Source organism: Notamacropus eugenii, chromosome 2 (genome assembly GCF_028372415.1).
Source record: "Notamacropus eugenii isolate mMacEug1 chromosome 2, mMacEug1.pri_v2, whole genome shotgun sequence".
In the NCBI taxonomy this organism is placed as follows: domain Eukaryota; kingdom Metazoa; phylum Chordata; class Mammalia; order Diprotodontia; family Macropodidae; genus Notamacropus; species Notamacropus eugenii.
Genome location: NC_092873.1, coordinates 410,422,270 through 410,442,452, shown reverse-complemented (window position 1 = coordinate 410,442,452; position 20,183 = coordinate 410,422,270). Strand labels below are relative to the sequence as shown.

Genomic DNA, 20,183 nt, shown 5'->3' with positions numbered 1-20,183 from the left:
ACCTTTATCTGAGGAATTGTCTATAAAATTCCACCCCCACCTCCCCAGTTTTCTGCTTTCCTTTCCTTTCCTAGTGTTAGCTACATTGGTTTTATTTGTCCAGAAACTTTTTAATTTAATGTACTTAAAATTATTCATTTTACACCTCATACTGCTCTCTATCTCTTGTTTGTTTATAAATTTTTCACCTATCCACAAGTCTGGTAGGTACTATGTTCCATGTTCTTCAGATTTTCTTGTAACATCCCCCTTTATATCTAGGTCATGTATCCGTTTCAGCCTTATCTTGGTAAATACTTGGTAAACTTTTCATCTTTTCCAACAATTTTTATCAAATAATGAATTTTTGTCTGGAAAACTTAAGTCTTTTTACACTTGTCAAGCACGAGGTTACTATATTTGTTTTCTGCTGTATATTGTATGTCTTAATCTGTTCCACTGATCTATCTTTCTGTTTCTTAGTCAGTACCAGAATAATTTTGGTAATTACTGCCTTGTAGTTTAAGTTCTGGTACTGCTAAACCTCTTTTCTTTACATTTTTTTCATTGATTCCTTTGATATTCTTGACCTTTTGTTCTTCCAGATGAATTTTGCTATTATATTTTTTAGTTCAGAAAAATTTTTTTTGGTAATTTAATTGGAATAACATTGAATATATAGATTAATTTAGATAAAATTTTAATTTTTATTATATTGGTCCTGCCTACCCATGAACAATTAATCTTTCTCTATTTGTTTAAATCTGATTTTATTTGTATAAAATGTTTTTTATGATTTTGTTCATATACTTCCTGGGTTTGTTTTGGCAGGTCCACTCCCAGGTATTTTGTAATGTCTAGAGTTATTTTAAATGGGATATCTCTAGGTAGCTTTTCTTACGGGGTCCTGCTGGTGATATACAGGAGTGTTAGTGATTTATGTGGGTATACTTTATATCGTGCTACTTTGCTAAAATTACTAATTATTTCAATTAACTTTTTAATTGAGTTAGGATTTTCCAAGTATATTATCATATCATCTGCAAAAAGAGATAGCTTTATTATTTCATTGCTCATTCTGATTCTTCTATTTCTTTTTCTTCTTTTATTGCTATTGCTAAGATTTTCAATACAATATTGAGTAATATTGGTGACAGTGGGCATCCTTGTTTCACACCTAATCTTACTGGGAAGTTTCTAAAAGCTTATCCCCATTACAAAAAAAACAAAACTTGCAAATGGTTTTAGGTAAGTGCTTCTTCTCAATTTAAGGAAATGTCCATTTATTCCTAAATTTGTAAGTGTATGTAATAGAAATGAATGTTGTACTTTATCAAATGCTTTTTCTGCATCTATTGATATGATCACATGATTTTTGTTACTTTTATTATTGATATGATCAATTATATTAATAGTTTTCCTTATGTTAAACCATCCCTGCATTGCTGGCATGGATCTCATTTGGCCATACTGTATATTCTTTGTAATATATTTTGTAATCTTTTAGCTAGTATTTTACTTAGGATTTTTCCATCCATATACATTAATGAATTGGTCTACAATTTTCCTTTTCTATTTTTTCGTCTTCCTGGTTTAGGTATCAGTATCGTATTTGTTTCATAAAAGAAATGTTGTAGAACTCCTTCTTTACCTATTATTCCAAATGCTTTCTTTAATATTGGAATTAATTCTTTAAATGTTTGATAGAATTCACTTGTAAATCCATCTGGTCCTGTCTCTTTTTTCTTAGGAAGCTTACTTATGGTCTGTTCCATTTCTTTTTCCAAAATGTCTATTTAGATATTCTGTTTCCTCTTCTGTTAAACTAGGCAGTTTTCCTACCCATTTGTATGCTCCTCCTCTGCTCCTTTTGCTGGTTCATCTTCCTATTCCTACTCACTAAATGTCACCGTCTGGGCTCTTCCCTAGTACTCTTCCTCTGCACTCTCTTCTTGGCAACATTGATGACTTCAGTTTATGCAAATGATTCCATAGCACTACTAGCATCTCCTTTTGGGTTCTACTCCTACATTTCCATCTACTTACTAGGCATCTCTGCCTACATGTCCTAGTCACATCTCAAGCTCAGTATATCTAAAACAGACTTCATCTACCCTTCAAAACCTCTCTCTTCTTCAAGTTTTCCTTTTTCAGTTGATAGTGCTACCAGTCTCAGAACTTTGGTTATCTTGGAGTCTTCCAGTTCTTCCCTCCGCATAGCTGATCAGTTGCCAAGTTATGTTGATTCTATTTTTGGCAATATCTTTTCCTTTGGTCATTTTTCAATTCATACTACACCACCCTAATTTAGGCACCTGGGCTACAGTAATAAAATGCTAAGTAGTTATCTCCCAGGCTATATAGTCTCATCCTTTCTTCAATTCAGTATTCAGTCAGTCAGCCAGTCAATAATTAAGCACCTAGTATGTGCCAGGCACTGTGGTAAGCACTAGGGATGTTGTGTTCATCCTTCATTTTCAAAGAAGACCTTGACATCAGAAGTGATGACATGACTTGCACTTGACTTTGTTTTGAGTGAGGGAGGGCTATGCAAAGTCACCAGTCTCTTTCTCCTCCTGAGCCATCTGGATCCAGTGATCAGATTCGTCAGGATGACTGGAGATGGCCCAGGATGCAATGAGAGACCTTGACCTTTTTAGGCTGGTCTTTATACAAAGAACAGCAAAAGACAATCCCTGCTTTCAAGGAGTTCACAGTCTGATGAGGGAGACAGCATGTAAAGACTGAACAATCAAGATATATACAGGATCAATTGGAAATAATCAACAGAAGAAAGATAGTAGAATTAAGGAGGATTGGGAAAGTCTCCCTGTAGAAGGTGAGATTTTTTTTTAAATTTTAATTTTTTAAAAATTATTTTGTTTTCAGTGTTCTACAATCACTTCCATATATCTTAGATTTTTCCCCTCCCTCCCCACGCCCTCCCCGAGATGACGTGAAATCTTATATATGTTCTACACATACATTCTTACTAAATATATTCTCACCTTAGTCATGTTGCATAGAGGAATTAAAATGAATGGGAGAAACCATAAAACAAAACATAACACAAGAGACAATGGTCTGCTTCATTCTGCGATCCAGTTCCATAGTTTTTTCTCTGGATGTGGAAGGTGTTTTGCCTCAAGAGTCCATTGGGAATTTTTTAGGTCCTTGCATTGCTGTGAAGGACTAAGTCTACCAGAAAAATCCTCATACACTGTGGTTGTTGCTGTGTACAGAGTTCTGGTTCTGCTCCATTCACTTAGCAACAGTTCATACAAGTCCTTCCAGGCCTCTCTGAAGTCTTCCTGTTCATCATTTCTTATACCACAGTAGTATTCCATTGCATTCATATATCACAACTTGTTTAGACATCCCCTTCTTGATGGGCGTCCCCTTGATTTCCAGTTTTTGGCCACCACAAAGAGAGCTGCTATAAATATTTTTGTACATGTGGGACCCTTTTCCCATTTTTTCTGATCTCTTTGGGATATAGCCCTAGAAGTGGTATTGCTGAATGAAAGGATATGCACATTTTTAGAGCCCTTTGGGCCTAGTTCTAAATCTCCAGAATTGTTGGATCAGCTCACAGCTCTACTAATAATGAATTAGTTTTCCAACTTTCCCACCTCTTCTCTAACATTTTATCATCTTCCTGTTTTGTCATGTTAGCCAATCTGATATGATGTGGTGTTTGATTTGCATCTCTCTAATCGATAGTGATTTAGAGCATTTTTTCATGTGACTATAGATAACTTTAATTTCTTCCTCTGAAAACTGCCTGTTCATATCCTTTGACCATTTTTCAGTTGGGGAAGATGAGATTTCATCTGGGATTTAAAGGAAGCCAGGTGGCAGAGAGGAGGAGGGAAAGTATTCCAGCAATGCAGGACAGCCAGAGAGAATGCCCGGAGTTGGGAGATGGAGTCTTATTTAAACTTGTGATCACTTTTCTCAAAAATCTTCAGTGGATAACCATGGACTATATATCAGATATAAACACCTTTAAATGCCTATCCGTTAAAGCTCTTCTCAACCTGACCTATGTTTCTAGTCTTATTTCCTTCTACTTCTCTTCACAAACTCTACATTCTAGGCACATTGAACTACCAATTTTTTCCTTTCATTTACACAGGCTGTTGCCTCTGTGCCTGAAATATTCTCCTTTTCCATCTCCACCTGGTGAAATCCTCTCAGGGCAGGTACCACCTACTTCTTGAAATTTTCCTTAATATCCTCAACTGAGAGTGATCTTTCTCTCTTAAAATTGCTTATGGCACTTCAGCTAGATTTCTCTGATCATTTTTATTTGTGCTCGTGTTCCCTTTCAGATTATTGCTCCTTGAGGGAATGATCTGCTCTATTAAATCTCCATATTCACAGAGCTTAGTTTAGGACCTTGCATCATAACGAATCCTTAATAAATGGTTGTCAGATTGAATTGAATTTTCCTAGCACCATCTTGGGTGGGGGTGGGGGAGGAACGGTCAGCTATTTTGCAAGTTATGTCCAAGGCCTTTTTATACATCAGATTGATAGACTTCATTTGCAGTGATTTTGCTTTTTCAGATATCTCCAAGGTAATTTGTAAGTCCTTCTCTAGTATTAAACTGCCAGCACCTTCTTAGGTAAGAAGTAACAAGAAAATGCAGCTGAACTGTATTTCTGTAGAGAAGACCATGAGTCAGAAGAAAGTTCACTCCAAAATGGGATATTCTCCAGGTCCTTCTACTTCTGCTAGTCTTGCTGTGGGAAGGAGAAAGGGATGAAAGAAAGGTGAAGAGGAAGTTTGTCCTGCCAGCAAGGATCCTTTTCTTGCCTGGCACCTGTTCCATCTTGAAACTCACTTTGTTCCTCAATTCTCAGTTCTGGCTCTTATGACCACTGGGTCAGAAGTCGGAACTTAGTGGACATAGGTCTGGCAGTTCGGTCTTTAGTTTTTTAACTTCTGGGAAGCAGAATATTTATGTTTTTAAATTTTTTGCATATAATATTTTACTTTTCCCAATTACATGTAAAGACAATTTTAACATTTTTTTAAAAGTTTGATTTCCAAATTTTTTCCTTCCCTCCCTTCTCCCTAAGATTATAAACAATTAGATATATGTTATGTGTGTGTGATCATGTAAAACATATTTCCATATTAGTCATGTTGTGAAAGAAGAAACAGACCAAAAGGAAAAAAAAAAACCATGAAAAAAATAAACTAAAAATCGTGTTCTTTGATCTGCATTCAGACTCCATCAGTTCTTTCTCTGGATGTGGATACCATTTTTCATCATGAGACCTTTGGAATTGTTTTGGATCATTGTATTGCTGAAAATAACTAAATCATTCATAGTTGGTCATCATACAATATTCCTGTTACTGTGTATGATTTTCTCCTGGTTCTGCTCACATCATTTTGTATCAGTTCATGTAAATCTTTCCAGATTTTTCTGAAATCATCTTGCTAGTCATTTCTTATAACAAAATAGTATTCTATTGCATTCATGTACCACAACTTTAGTCATTCCCCAATTGATGGATATCACCTTAATTTCTAATTCTTTGCCAACACAAAAAGAGCTTCTATAAATATTTTTGTGAGATAGGTTCTTTTCCCTTTTCTTTCTTTTAATGTCTTTGGGATACAGACCTAGTAGTGATATTGCTGGATCAAAGGTGTGCATAATTTTATAGCCCTTTGGGCATAGTTCCAAATTGCTCTCCAGCATGGTTAGAGCAGTTCACAACTCCACCAACAATTCATTAGTGTCCCAATTTTTCCATATCCCATCCAGTATCATTTTCTGTCATGTTAACCATTCTGATAGCTGTGAAGTGGTACCTCAGAGTTGTTTTAATTTGTATTTTTCTAATAGATAATGATTTGGAGCATTTTTCCATATGATTATAGTTTTGATTTCTTCATCTGAAAACTGCCAATTCATAACCTTTGACCATTTATCAATTGGGGAATGACTTGTATTCTTATAAATTTGACACACCTATATATATTGGAGAAATGAGACTTTTGTCAGAGATACTTGCAGTAAAAAACTATTTCTCAGCTTTCAAGCAGAATATTTATGAACATTTGACTAAAACTTTCCCTCTTCCAATGCCTTACATATATATATGTATATATATAATAGTAAAAATATCACCCATCACTATAATGTTACAACCTTTAAGGTTTTGTAAAGAGCTTTTCTCACAGTTGCTTTGTGGAGTAGGTAGGGAGTGTATTATTCTCCTCATTTTATAGATGAGGGAAGGGAGACAACAAGGAATGAAATACTTTGTCCAGTGTCCCACAGTACTAAGCAGAGGAACTAGGAACTGAAGTGGAATGAAATAGGAATTTTGTGATTCCAAGATGAGTGCTCTTTCTACTTGGGAGTGCATCCAGGACAAAATGGAGTGATAGACTGACTCTTTAAGGGAGCAGAGTTAAAGGGCCAAAAAGGAGAGACAAGAACAAAAACTTTGCAGTTGTTTATATTTCAGGACTTTGCTGTTTCTTAGGTAAAAAAAAGAAAAGAAAAAAGAAAGCTGATATTTAGAGAAGTGAGAACCATATATACTGTCTGTGGTGCTGCAGCCTGGAGTGTCATTGAGCTCTTAACACTAGGGCCCAAGACCCCAAATCAACTAGCGGCTGCTACAATACTGAACCAGGTAAGTTTGTCTGGCTTTTAAAGCTAATTTCTGTTACTGAGAAGCAATTTAGTGTAATCAGTAGAGAGCTGGACTTAGACTCAGAAACATAAGGTTCAAATCCTTCTCTTATTAGCTATTTGATGATGATTTTACATGTCATATAAAGATAATATAATTACCATGTGCAGGATTGTCGTCATGAGGCTCAATTGGAACCTCATTTGTAAACATATGAATATCAAGTGTTATTAGCTACAATTCTATGTAGTTATGAACATTTTAGAACATAATACAAGATAACTTCATTGACAGGGCATAAGGATCTGTAGACTGTTGAGTCTTGCAAATCACTGAGGTTTTCCTCAGAAAATAGCTCCCTGATACGAACTGAGCAAGGTGCAAAAAATCTTGATTACTCTTTGGTCTAAGGATTTCACTAATGATGTGGTGTTAGTTGGATTTTTTCCAACTATTTTTCTCCCTTTCTCTTCACACACACACACACACACACACACACACACATCCCTCTTTTACTGTGAGGTCATTTGCACACCTAGTTGTTTGTGATCCATTTATCCAATCTCACACTTAGCAAGTCTCCTCCCAAGGGACAAAAAGGCAAGCTTTCTTATACTGTTCAAGAGACCACAGCCCAAGGTTCATAGAGGAAACAATACTTTTGTCAATGTCTAAGAATAAAGTAATGGAAAGAAAACTGTGTTTGGAGTCAGAAAATGTGAGTTTTAGCCCCACCTATAAGAGTAAAGTTATATGACCTTAAACAGATCATTTGAATTCTCTGCTCCTCAGTTCCTCATCATGGAGGAAAAACACCTTGTAAACTAGAAATCAGTAGGATTGTGAATGATTATCAAGGACCCTGGGTGGTTTCATAAGTTTTTCTACCTGCATTATTGAAGACCCTGAGACATAAACTAAAGCTGCATCTCTATTTAAATAATCTGTATTCCAGTTTAGTTTCTCTCCTGTTAAAACTGAGATCTTGATCAAGCCATTTCTTCCAATTCTTCAGCTTTACCATAATGTTAATAATGCATTCAACTATTCATAGGATAGTGAATTCAAACATTGATTAAGCACCTTTTATTAACAAAGGTGGAAATGAAAGAGATCCTAGAGATCATTTATCTATTTTCATTTTTCAGACGAGGGAACTGAGACCTATGGAAGTCATTGATTTCCATAAGTGGTAACTGGCCTCATTTTATACACAAGGAAACTAAGTCTTGGAAATGTTAACCCAGTGTAACCCAGCTACTTAATCGCAAAGCAAGGTTAAGAACTCAAGTTACAAATTTCCAATGATAGCTTATTTGCGCATTATTGTTGTTCCTGTTTCTCATCCCTAAACCCATAACCTTTCCTTCCTCCCGTAACACCTCTCTTACCCCTTCAAGGTAACAAGGTTTTAGGTATCTGAGCATATTGACTTGTATACAGGCATTTAACAAATATTTGTTGAATTTAATTGAGCAAAGATACAGAATGAAATAGCATCCATTTTTTTCCCTTAAATTTATTAGCTGGTTTAGGCATTACTATGTAAGAGACATAACAGAACACACATTTCCCCCTGGTTAGGACCCCAGAGTCAAAAATCTGTCTCTCCAGGCTTCACAGTAGAACACTGATGAGCAGAAATGAGATATTCTTTCCAAAATAAGACTTTGCCTGAGAACCATATAGTGTAGCAGAGTGTCAGTGGAAGAACATGACAGCAGACAATCTCCCATTCTCAGTAGAAGCTACAAAGAGTTGGTTAGAATTTCTCCTTTCTAAATCTAACATCAAGGACCTTACAGTGACAACATTTGTACATGAAAGTGCTTAGAAAACAGGTAGTTCACAGTAACTATTGGAAACAGGAAAAAGCAAATGACAGGAAAGAGGCTCAGACCTAGGCAGGAAGCCTGTCTCCTGAACTCATGAAGAATTCTCTTGACTGCCCAGGAAAAACAGGGCTAGCTAACCAGGTAAAGGAAGTGACTTGCTAAAGAAAAAGTTACTTTATACTCCTACCTCCCCCTACCTGAGTTACATAGCCTCCAGGATCCCTCTGTACACACTGTCTAACTCAAAAGCTATATTCTTCAGAAGCACACTAAGGCTCTATGTCTATGGTTTCAGTTTCTTCATGACAGGCATTCCTTCTGAGGAACAGCTACACTGTGTCACTTTCATGTTGTGAAGGTTGACCACCTTGGTCACAATCTTGTCTCCTTCCTTAACAGCAACAATCAGAGGTAGAGGGGCAGTACTTGTGACATGGCATTTCCTTTGTGCAGAGAAAGGCCACCTGAAGTTCAGGTGTTCCATCTTCAGTTGCTGGCAGCTCCCCACACAGTCATAGGCTTTGAAGCCAGGTGGGTCCAAGATCCAGTTCTCAGTCCACTTGAGATCCTGAAGGTTAATATATGTCTCACGCCGGCAGCATCTGGTGGCCTGCGTCAATGGGATGTCAGGGTCGCAGTTGCCCTGAGCACTGTGTGTAGGAAAGAAAGATCAAGATGAGAGTGCCGCATTGAGATCAGAAGAAGGAGGCAGAAGGATAAGCTAGGTGATTATTCTCCAGTGGAGGTCATACATGCCAAGTCACCCACTTGCATTCAAGTCATATACAACTTTAACAACAAAATATAGCACCAAAACAGACTGTCTCCTGGACAAGTTCTTTAGAACTTAGGACTTGGTTTCCCCCTGATCTGATGTTATTGCATTGTTGTATAGAATAAACCAAACAGATAGTTACAGGCCCCCATCACAAGGATAGAGTTCACTCTCAAAGGATTGTCCTCTGGAAGTTCCCTCAAGCCTATTCCCTTGCTCATACCCATATTCCTCCATATCCAGTGTGTGCAGCTGCAGCTGGGGAGCATGTAACTCTCCATCAGCAGGATTCTGGGAGAAGAAGTGGATGAATTTGTGTGCATCGGAAGACATTGGGCCTATGTTCTCCCTGTGGATAGAGACCTCCAGGACCAGGGGCTGGTTCTCCTTGCCCTCTTGCTGCCAGTAATTCACAGCTTGGCTCACATCAAAGGTTATCCAGCCGCTTTCATGAATCGATACTTGTCTAAGGGGAGAGAAGGACAATGAGAAAATACCCAGGGTAGACCAACCCTTCATCTAAATCATCTGAGCAACAAGGGAAAGAAGTGACCAATAGAAGCAGCAGAGACTAGAGATAGGAAAGGGTACCTGAAGGCTTATACAGTTCAGGGACTCAGCGAATAACCTGGAAGCCTCTGGTTCACACTGTTTGTGAGGTTCTGGATGATGCTGGCCCTTTCTCTTCCATTAATATTTATAATGCCCCTTACATTAGTCCTCTTCCCTTTCCCCTTCCTTGGACAGAAGCTGAACATTATGGGGCCTATATTTTTTTCCTAGATCCTTTCCTACCTGGAATCGATCAAGTATGTCCGGTTGGCGCCATCTTCTCTGACCTGCACCCAGTAGATGGTCACGCTGGCATAGGAGTGGAAGGGGAACCTCTTAGGCTGTCTCCTGAGCACTCCTTTCAGGGATGGCTTCTGGAAGAGCCTCAGTACAGCCTGGACCAGCTCCCTGCTGGGGGAAAGCCGGTCCTTCATGCTGAAGACCAGCCGCTGGTTGGAGGCATCAGAGAAGAATCTGCCCATGATTTCTGTACAAAACAAATCCCATAGTCAATTTAATTTCACCTCCCTCAGAAAAGGCTTAAAGTCTGGAAAGAGGCATAGTTTGCATTCATGGAGAAAGCTACCTATTTATAATAGTTAAAATAGAAATATAGCCTTAATTGAATTTTTTTAAAGTAATTTCAAGGTGGCAAGAGAAGGGACAGGGAGATCCTAAATAATTTTAAATCATGGATAACCTCAAACCTCATTTTATTTCACACTACTCTCCTTCAGAAAATAGGAGTGCCAGTGAATAGTAAAACTTTACTCAGAGAAAGGGAGAATGATTCACATGTAATGAAATGCTCCAGGAGGGGGCCATGCCAGGTTTTATCAGAGATTTTCTTTACTTTTTCCTAATGGATTGTGATCTAGAAATGCTAGAGTAAAGGTGCCTTCTGTCTCTACTTCTGCTGTTAGTCCCTATCTGACCCCTGACTCTTAACCCTTCTCCTTCCCCTAGGTATAAGGGCAATCCTTTGTCCCGTGAGACTGAGGATGGATTTATTTCTTAAGTATTTTACCAGCAGTTAATGGGAATGAATATGGCTAAGGTAAAATAAAACAATTTTACAGAGGCTAAAATCCTTTACCCAGAATAATCATTCTTTGAATAGCAGAGGTCCATGTTACTATACCTGATGTATCTGTGTAGTTTTTTAAAAAGAAGATCTACCAGTCCTGACTCTGTTGTCAGGGCGGGTCAAAGCCCCAATGCAAGGAGCAAAGCCAAGGCTTTGGATAGGGCTGTTACCTGCGATGGTCTGGCTGTGCCTCTTTCCCCGAGGTGAAGGTTCCCTAGAGCTGTGCTTCATCAGCGACACGTATTGGGTCCTCACGTGATCCGGAATGACCAGGTGCTCCACATCTGCCTTTCCCAGGAAGGGGATCTCATTGAGGTGCAGCTGCCTCAGCAGGCTCTCCTGGATCTTCTCCTCCATCTGCATGGCTCTGATGCTGACAAGGAGCAGTGCCCACATTGCCCAGGTCAGTGCTTGGAACCTCATTCTGTCCCACCCTCCTTCTGCACTAGGTAAAGAGCTGAATCAAGGCAGGGGCAGAAACTTCCACAAGCTGTTGCCTTGAAAGATGCTTCTGGCTCAGCTGCCTGGACAGGGAACCAGAGGTTGGGGGCTTGTTTATATAGACAGGTATCTGGAAGCTCCCCCAGAGCGGGAGGAGGGCAGACAGGAGGGTCACACCCCCTAAGACTCCCTGGGGCTTGAACACATTAGACAGACAAGTTAATATCCTGGGAAGAGTATACAAAAGACCGTCTTAGACTGACAAGTGAGGTGAGGAATTGGACCTCGTTGTGTCTCTGATCCCCTGATTAAGCAGACAGTGTCTTTGGGTGGCCCGTTTTCCACAAACCATCAGTACACCAGAGATCTGTTGGGTTTCCCTCTGATATGCCTGCTACAGAACACTCAGTTTTTCTAAATAGTTGCTGTTTTATAGACTTGAATTCCCTTTGTCTTTGGAATGCTTGGTGCTAGCTCCTGTCTGATACCCTCCACACTCTGTGCTGCTCCCATCATACAGAACCCTAGGAATCCTTTCATGTTCCTCTTGTACAGTCAAGAAAACTTGAGATACAGGCAGGACTCTTCAACTAGATTGTGACCTCTGTGAATTGTGAGCTTGTAGGAATAAAAGACCAATAAAATACCTATGATAGCAAAATAAAAATAAGCATCCTAAAATTTCTTTTGTAATTATATTACATAAGCTGGAAAAAGATGAAAAACAACAATGACAAAAAAGGACATTAAAATTGTATAGCAGCAAACTCCAGGCCCTATTAGGAGCAATTTTAGAGAAGATTCTTTTTAGGCTAGGGCAGTCACTTAAGGAAACAAATCCAAGCTAACTGAACCTCTCCAAGTGAAATCTGGGGAAATGTAAAGCAGAGGCAGACCCAGTCATACTGCCTTAGAAATTCTATGAAGTCCAGTTGTTTCTCCCTTGCCAGAAGATCTTGGCATAGTTACCAGCAGCATGATACGTGATGCTGGTTGGAGTTTGTGCTGGATTGGATTGAATTCTGACTCACACGTTGATTAGTTGGGTGACCTAAGTTCTAAGTTTCCCCTTTAATAAAATGAGGCAGTTGAACTCAAATACCCAAATGCCCCTTCCATTTCTAAATCTAAGATCCTCTGACCTTCTTGGACTCAGTTTTCTCTTCTGGAAAATGAGAAAGGTAGAGTAAATGTCCTCAATGGTCCCTTCTAACTGGAGTACCTGTGATTCTAGAGAAGGACCAATCCTATGGGATGGTTGTAGTTCTAGCCAATCTTTATCTTGTTTCTTAAACACTGACTAAGGGACCTGCATGTATAGAAAGGAAAAGGTTTACTAGAGAAGAGTAATTTAATTTTGAAATGTTGAGAAGTAGGCTTTGGCAGGCTTGGCATAGCTTTAACAGAAAGCTGAGAAATTCTCAGTGTTTCACAGCCAACTCCATCCAAATTTGGTGATAGAGCCAGTAGAAATCCTGAAAAAGTACAAACTGAGTCCTTGAGGAGTTCTGTGGAAATCCTTTCACTCCTAGCAGGATCTCTAGCCTCTTTTTGCTCTCACTTTTATAGAAACCTATATAGGGAATGGAGGGATTTAGACAGGTCACTCAGTGTATTCCTCTACCTCCAAGCTCTTCAAATGTTCCAGGCACATGACTATTTAAACTTCTTGGATTTTAAGATACTGTGGCAACTAGGAAGATAGACAGACTGTTGGACTTGGCGTGAGGAAGACTTCCATTTAATTCTACACTAACTGTGTGACCTTAGGCAAGTCACTTAATCTCACTCTGCCACATTTTCCTTATTTGTAAAATGAGGATAATAGGAACACTTACCTGAGAGGGTTATTGTAAGAATCAATAAGTATAACCTATGAAAGAAATTTTGCAAAACTTTAAAGTATCATTTAATTCCTAGTTATTATTATTATTTTAGTCACATAGAGTTTGAATTTTATTCTGCAGACAACAGGAAGCTGTAGAAGGGCTTTGAGCAGAGAAACAAAATGCCTACATTTACATATAAGGAAGCTCTGTATGGCAGTGGTCTTGGGCCAGGACAGCACATAGACTTAGCTGTACCAGAGGGCAAATAGGTACAAATATGGATGCTGATTCCTTAGGGTTGGGAAAGCAGATCAGTTATATAAACAGATAAATTTTCCCTAGAGAGAGTTGAAATGTAATCGTTGGTTGTGGGGTTATCCTGTGATGTTATGGAAATAATGGTGGAGAATAAGAGCCCATAAGTGGGCATGGGCCTGGAATGTAGGGAAGGGGCAGGAGTCAAAAACCGGGCCCCACCTATTTTATAAAGGAAGAGAATTTCTGGCTATAGGACATGAAGGGAGAAAGAAAGTTAAACTTTCATAAACATTCCCTTCTTTTTCCTTTTCTCTACCCTCCCCCTTCCCAGTGCTGGCTGAATATCATTTCAGCTTATTTCATTAGTGAAAGACAGGAAGAAAGAAAGTTGTTTTTAGAAAGCCTAATGTTCATTTCACCCTAAGTTTGGTACTCATCCTACAATGAAAGGCTCATGCCCCTTCTCTCTCTCTCTCTCTCTCTCTCTCTCTCTCTCTCTCTCTCTCTTCCTCTCTCTTCCCCTCCTTCCTCCCTCCTTCCTTCCCTCTCCCCCCTTTTCCCCAACAGCTAACCTTCCTATTTTCTCTGTACTGAAGGTAAGCCCCCTCCAAAGGAATATTCAGTTCCTTTCTTTGCACATAATTATCAGGAAAAGGAATTTCTCAGTGCCCACATTTGCACCTTTAAGTCATGCCAAAAGGTGTAAGAGGTCATGTTAAGACTGATTCCCGCTTTGTCGCTGTCAGCCTTTGAAAACTGCCCTGGCCCAGGTGTCTTATAAATATTAAATAGTCCATTGGTCACTCCAGGCCACTTGGTGGGAGAACCCCCAGCAGGTAGGGTGGAATCCTAGAAGAGTGGGTGGGTATCATAGCTTTGTTCCCAGCTGTTGCTCTGCACTTCTTAATAGTTTCCTCATCAAAACATACAAAAAACAAAAACAAAAACTCCAGAACTTTCCCTGAAGTTCTCCAAAACTTGAGGAGCCAGAGGAGAGACACTGACATCTCCAAGTTTTTTCCCTGGTTTTAACCCATCCTTGACCTTGGTAACTTAGCAAAAGGGTAAAGACAGGGACTGTGAGAGCAGCTGCCTCTCTTACATCAGGTCAAGTCTCACCTTCTATTTCAGTTCAGTTCAGTTTAATAGAAGCCAATCAAGGGGATGTGTACAAAGCATGGTCCTAGGTACTGGGGAGATACAAAATTTAGATAAGAAGTCTCTATCTTCATGAAGCTTATGGTTCAACGGAAAACTGTAATTAAAATATCTAGCATTTTTTTCTTTTAGCTAACTTTAAGGTTTGCAAAGTGCCTCCTATCTTGACTGACTCTTACAACTACTCTATCCTCCCCATTTTACAAATGAGAAAAATAGGCCAAGAGCATTTAAGTGGCTTGCACAGAGTCACGTAGCTAGTTAATTGTCTGAGACAGGATTTGAACTTAAGTCTTCTGACTCCAAGTCCAACACTACATCTCTTATTTGCCCATATAAACATAAAAATAATCATAATGTAAAATAACACATAAGAAATACATCAGAGTGATGTAAATAAAGTGCTGTGTGAGGTCTGAGACATAATCGACTTCTCACCTCTGGGTCTGAGATTCTTTATTTGAGGATGGAGAGGACTAAGGGTGATGTGTCTTTTCTGTAGGTCTCCAAAAGGTGACTGAGACTTCATCTATAGAATGCAGGCTAGAGGTGGTATTCTAGACATAAGAAGTAGTGAGCAAAGGTACAGAAAGAACAGTGTGGGTTATGAGGAGAGCATTATAAATCCACAGGCAATAGAACCGAGAGTCTATGGAAAGCAGTTACAGGAGATAAGGTAGGAAAGCACAGAGGTAACAGATTGTGTAGCCCACATATTTCAGGCAGAGTAGTTTGAATTTTACTTAGTAAGCAACCAGGAAACCACAGGAAGGTTTGAGCAGAGGAGTAAGATGCCTAGATTTATACACAAGGAAGAAATGCATGGGCACTGTGGCCCAGGACTGCAAGTAGACTTGGCTGTACCAGATGGGAGAGATAGAGGATAGATAATGGATACCGATTCCTTAGGGTTGGGAAAGTGGATCAGTTTCATAAAACAGAGTTAAAATGTAAAGAAATTCCTTCTCTTCAAGGGTCCCTACATAGTCCTGGTTCTGTCTAGGGACAAGGTTGGGTAGAGAGGGAAGTAATGCTGAAGTGGAAGTCACAAGACCAGAATTCCAATTCTGGCTTCCGAGACAGCTGCATAACCCCAGGGCAAGTCACTGAACCTTACTCTTTTCTTCCTTAAAATGGGATAATAATACTTGTACTACCAAATTCATTCCAGTTTAGTTGTTCTATCAATGTGAGTTGTTATTATGTTGATTTAGAATCTACATTTCTTTCTGGGGCAGAGAACTCTGATTGGGGTTGGAATGGTGCCATCAACCTTTAACTTTTTCTGTCTTCTGAATATCCAGGAAAGGAGATGAGTCCTTTGGGGAATTGTTTAGAGTTGGTTACTAATGAAGACTTTCTAAAGTGTTTCTAATATGAAAAGGAAGAAGGCAAAGGCTCCTTTTTCTGCTACACTTGCAAAGAAAGAAAGGCAAAGAATACTTCTTTGGAAGGGCCTTCCTTCTGTTACAGAAAGAATAGCTGGAAAGCTGACTGTGGAGAGAGACAGAGTGATACAGAGACAGAGAAACAGAGAGACAGAGAGAAAGAGAGAGATACAAAGACGGAAACAGAGATAGAAACAGACAGAGACATGGAGAAAGTTTGATTCTTTACTGCAGTATGAGTACCAGACTTTAAAAGTGAACGCTGGTAGAGAGGAGAAACTCCGTTTGAGGACAGTCTTCTACCTGTTTGCCTGAATCATAGATTCATAGAACTTGGAGCTGGAATTGGCTTTGTAGGTCTCTTTTTCCTAATCAAAGGGTCATAAAATGTTAGGGTTTGAAGGGTCCATTGAAACAACATCCAACATGAGGAAAACTGAGGCCCAGAAAGGAGAAATAACTTGTGTAAGGTCACTCAGCTAGTTAAGAGGAGAATCAGGATTATAAACCAAATCTTGGATCAGACTCTAATGCTTCTTTCTACTGCATGAAATCGTTATCAGTATAGAGTTCAAACCTGGACCATTCCTTAAGCAGGTTAATGTTCGAAGAGAAATGAAGTCTTTTATTACCCAGGAAGGATGGGGTGATGACAACACATCTTGGGAGTTGAGTCAGTGCTTGGGGTTGGAGAGTCAGACGGAAGGCAGGTCCTCCCAACCCATTATTCTTCCCAAGGGTACGGGCCCCTTTTCCTGAATGTGGATTCCAGGCTGGTTTATGGGCTTTGCTTAGGAATTACAGTAACTAAATAAACAGGTTGAAGTCAGCTGTCAAAGCAGAAGAAAGAAGATGTGGATTGGGAGCGCTTTTACTAGGGGTTTAATTATTTCTTCTGGAGCACCAGGTGCACTTCTCTTTGTCTTGCAGAGGGAAGGAGTCTGGGGTTCCACTTCAGTCTGAGGCAGGCCTGTGTGTTGAGGTGTCAAAGTAAGGACCTAGTTGTCTGGCTTGTCAGATCAGAGACTGCCGTTATTGATGTTGTATGTCTTTTGAGAATAACATGACAACAAGGGGCTGTCATGGAGGAAGACGGGTCCTGGCTCTAACACTTATTAGTGGGGCTGGAGAGAGGAAAATTTAAAGACTGAAAAAAAAATAATCTGACCCAGTTCTCTCTCTGATTGTGTTCAGTTAGATGTTGGTGCTAATGTTTATTAGAGGAGGTAGGGTTAGGTCTTCTCTCTGCCCTGGTCTGTCCCCCTTCATGTCATTATTCTGTTCAAAAATCTTGTACAGAGCACTGGGCCTGGAGTCAGGAAGAACTTGGTCAAGGCTCTTAACCTCTATCTGCCCCAGTTTCCTTAATTGTAAAATAAAATAGCACTTGCCTCCCAGGATTGTTGTGAGGATTAAATGAGATAATATTTGTAAAGCATTGCCTGGCATGTAGTAGGTGTTTAATAAATACTTTCTTTTTTTTCCCTTCCTTCCGTCTTTCCTTCCTTCCTTCCTTCCTTCCTTCCTTCCTTCCTTCCTTCCTTCCTTCCTTCCTTCCTTCCGCATCAAGTCATCATAGTGCACTGGAAACATTGCTTCACTTGAGATCACAAAACCTAGCCTTCTTAAGTGGTTTTGCCTGTGTGACTTTGGATGAATAAAAATCTCTGTTTCTTCAAATCTAGGGGACTGGGTTAGATGACTTTTGAGGTCCCTTCTAACTCTAAAGCTATCATCCTAAATGAAAAAATACTGTAGGTCTTACTCTATCCCAGGGATAGAGAACCTATGGCCTCTGTGAAGTTTGAGTTCAACCAAGGGGCTCCACTTTAGGACCCAGAGGGCCACATGTGGCCTCCAGACTGTAAGTTCCCCACCCCTGCTCTATACTATTTATAAAGGGCCACTCCAGACCTGTCCCTTTCTTTGGCTGATTTTTTCTTCTGGAGTGTGCCAGAGTATATTTATTCCCCAATGTTCTTCTTAGGCTCACTAGCTCAAAAAGGAGATTCTTTCCATCTCCATCACTTTAGAGAGTGAAAATTGTTCCAATAGTGTGTTTTAACTTGTGTGTGTATTGTTTAATAACTGGTTCCTCAAGCTGGGTATATCTGCAAGTGTAGTCTCTGGTGTTTTGACTCAGTTGATCACCTTTTCCTCCTTGATACTCTCTTTTCTCCAGGTTTTGAGGACATCACTCTCTCCTGGTTCTCCTACTTATCTGACTCCTCCTTTTGTTTCCTTTGCTGGGTCCTCATCACAGTAGGCATCCCTCAGGGTCCTGTCCTGGGCCCTCTTTTCTTCTCTCTCTACATTGCTTCATTTGATGGTCTCTTCAGCTCTCACAGATGCACTTATCATCTCTAAGCTGATAGTTGTCAAACACACTTATCCAGCCCTAACCTCTCCTCTTACCTTCAGTCTTGCATATTCAGTTACCTATTGGACATTTCAAACTAGATATTCCATTGACATCTTGAACTCAACATGTCAAAACTAGACTCATTACTCTCCCTCCCCCTCAAAACCCTCCCCTTCTCCTAACTTCCATGTTATACTTGAGAGTATTACCTTTCTTCTAGTTACCCCATCTCCCAATCTAGATGTTATTCTTGACCCTTCATCCTCTACATCCAATCTGTTGCCAAGACTTGTTGATTTTTACCTTCATAACATCTCTCACTTATACCCCTTTCTTTCCTTTGATACTGCTACCACCCTAGTACAGATCTTCATCACCTCAAGCCTGGCTTGTTGAAATAGTCTGCTGATTGATCTCCCTGCCAGAAGTCTCTGGTTTATCCTTAACTCAGCTGTCAGTGATCTTCCTAAAGCATAGGTCCGACCATGCAAAACACCTACTCAATAAACTCCAGTGGTACTCCATTACTTCTAGGATCAAATATAAAATCCTCAGTTTGGTATTCAAAATACTTCAATAATCTGCCCCCTCCCACACATCCTCCACCTTTGTAAGTCTTTTTTAAAACATTTTTATTTAAAAATTTTGAGTTCTAAATTCCATCCCTCTTTCCCCCTCTCTAAAATGGTAAACAATCAGATATAGGTTATACATATGCAATTATGAAAAACATCTCCATATTAGTCATTTTGTACAAGAAGAATCAAATAAAGGAAAAAATGAAGAAAGAAAGTGAAAATAGCATGCTTCAGCCTGTATTCAAACAATATCAGTTCTTTCTCTGGAGTAGGATGCTTCGTCATTAGTCCTTTGGGATTGTCTTGGATCATTGTACTGCTGAGAATAACTATAAGTCGTTCACAATTCTTCATCAACAATATTGCTGTTACTGTGTACAACGTTCTCCTGGTTCTGTTCACTTCACTATGCATCAGTTCATGTAAGTCTTTCCAGGTTTTTTCTGAAATCATCTTGCTTGTCATTTCTTAAAGCATGATAATACTCTGTTATAATTATATATCCCAGTTTGTTTAGCCATCTCCCAATTGATGGGCATCCCTTTGGTTTCCAACTCTAAGCCACCACAAAAAGAGCTGCTATAAATATCTTTGTAGTCTTTTTATACCTTATACCCCTCCATGTACTCTGTGATCCAGTGACACTGGCCTCCTTTCTGTTCCTAGAACATGACTTTCCATCTCCTTTCTCTGGGCATTTTCAGTAGCTATCCCCTATGCCTGGAATGCTTTTCCCTTCTAATCTCTGATTCCTGGTTCTCCTGGCTTCCTTCAAGGACCACCTAAAATCTCACCTTTCACAGGAAACCTTTCTATGGCGTAGAGGTTTGAGAGAACAAAACAAGGGAGCTCTTCAAACAAAATAGCATCATCACCGTTCATACTTACTCAGATCCTGTTGACATCTCTTTGGTAATTCTATTTCCCCTTCAGTTTCTAGTTTATAGTCCTAAATTTACCCTCTATACATTCTATTCTCACAAAAGCCTTTATTGAATAACTAATGTTTATAGTCATTTTTAGTTTATTTGCATCTCTTTCTACTAGCTTCTTTCTGTTCCTCTCCTGCTTCCCAAACAGAATCTTAGCCCCATTCTCTCATCATCATCCCTAACTCCAATCCTCCATTCTCATACAAGATCCAGGTCCCTCTCTCATTCTTTCTCCCAGTCTCACTCTCTAATCCTCCTCTGGCAATGTCTCTGGGTCTAAGGCTTACTCTAAGAAGATGTAAAGGTACCAGAGAGGACCCTGGACCAACCCTTAGGGAATGTG

The 20,183-nt window shown here is 39.5% G+C and overlaps 1 protein-coding gene and 1 long non-coding RNA gene across 3 annotated transcripts in view; one reads left to right on the top strand and one right to left on the bottom strand.

Annotated features, from left to right (window-relative positions):
- LOC140529213 (uncharacterized) overlaps positions 1–20,183 on the top strand; it is a 36,546-nt gene that overhangs the window by 5,533 nt on the left and 10,830 nt on the right. Inside the window, exon 1 of one of the 2 annotated variants that reach the window (XR_011975460.1) lies at positions 11,190–11,297. The exons of the other annotated variant lie outside the window; for it this stretch is intronic. This is a non-coding gene — a long non-coding RNA (uncharacterized lncRNA). Of the gene's footprint in view, positions 1–11,189; positions 11,298–20,183 lie in introns of those variants that run through there. 2 annotated transcript variants of the gene reach the window in all.
- On the bottom strand, positions 8,145–11,317 carry LOC140529211 (left-right determination factor 1-like). Its single transcript, XM_072647698.1, has 4 exons — positions 11,065–11,317; positions 10,051–10,294; positions 9,479–9,721; positions 8,145–9,130 (listed from the first exon to the last, which is right to left on the bottom strand). Exons 1-4 carry the CDS (start codon positions 11,315–11,317, stop codon positions 8,764–8,766), a joined length of 1,107 nt encoding a protein of 368 aa, XP_072503799.1. The 3' UTR covers positions 8,145–8,763.

What these genes read in the sequence shown, in the direction of transcription:
- LOC140529211 (XM_072647698.1), bottom strand. Translation starts at nt 11,317, where the DNA reads ATGAGGTTCCAAGCACTGACCTGGGCAATGTGGGCACTGCTCCTTGTC. An exon ending in GCACAGCCAGACCATCGCAG is followed by an intron (nt 10,295 to 11,064) that starts GTAACAGCCCTA and finishes TGTTTTGTACAG; the next exon opens with AAATCATGGGCAGATTCTTC. An exon ending in ACATACTTGATCGATTCCAG is followed by an intron (nt 9,722 to 10,050) that starts GTAGGAAAGGAT and finishes CTCTCCCCTTAG; the next exon opens with ACAAGTATCGATTCATGAAA.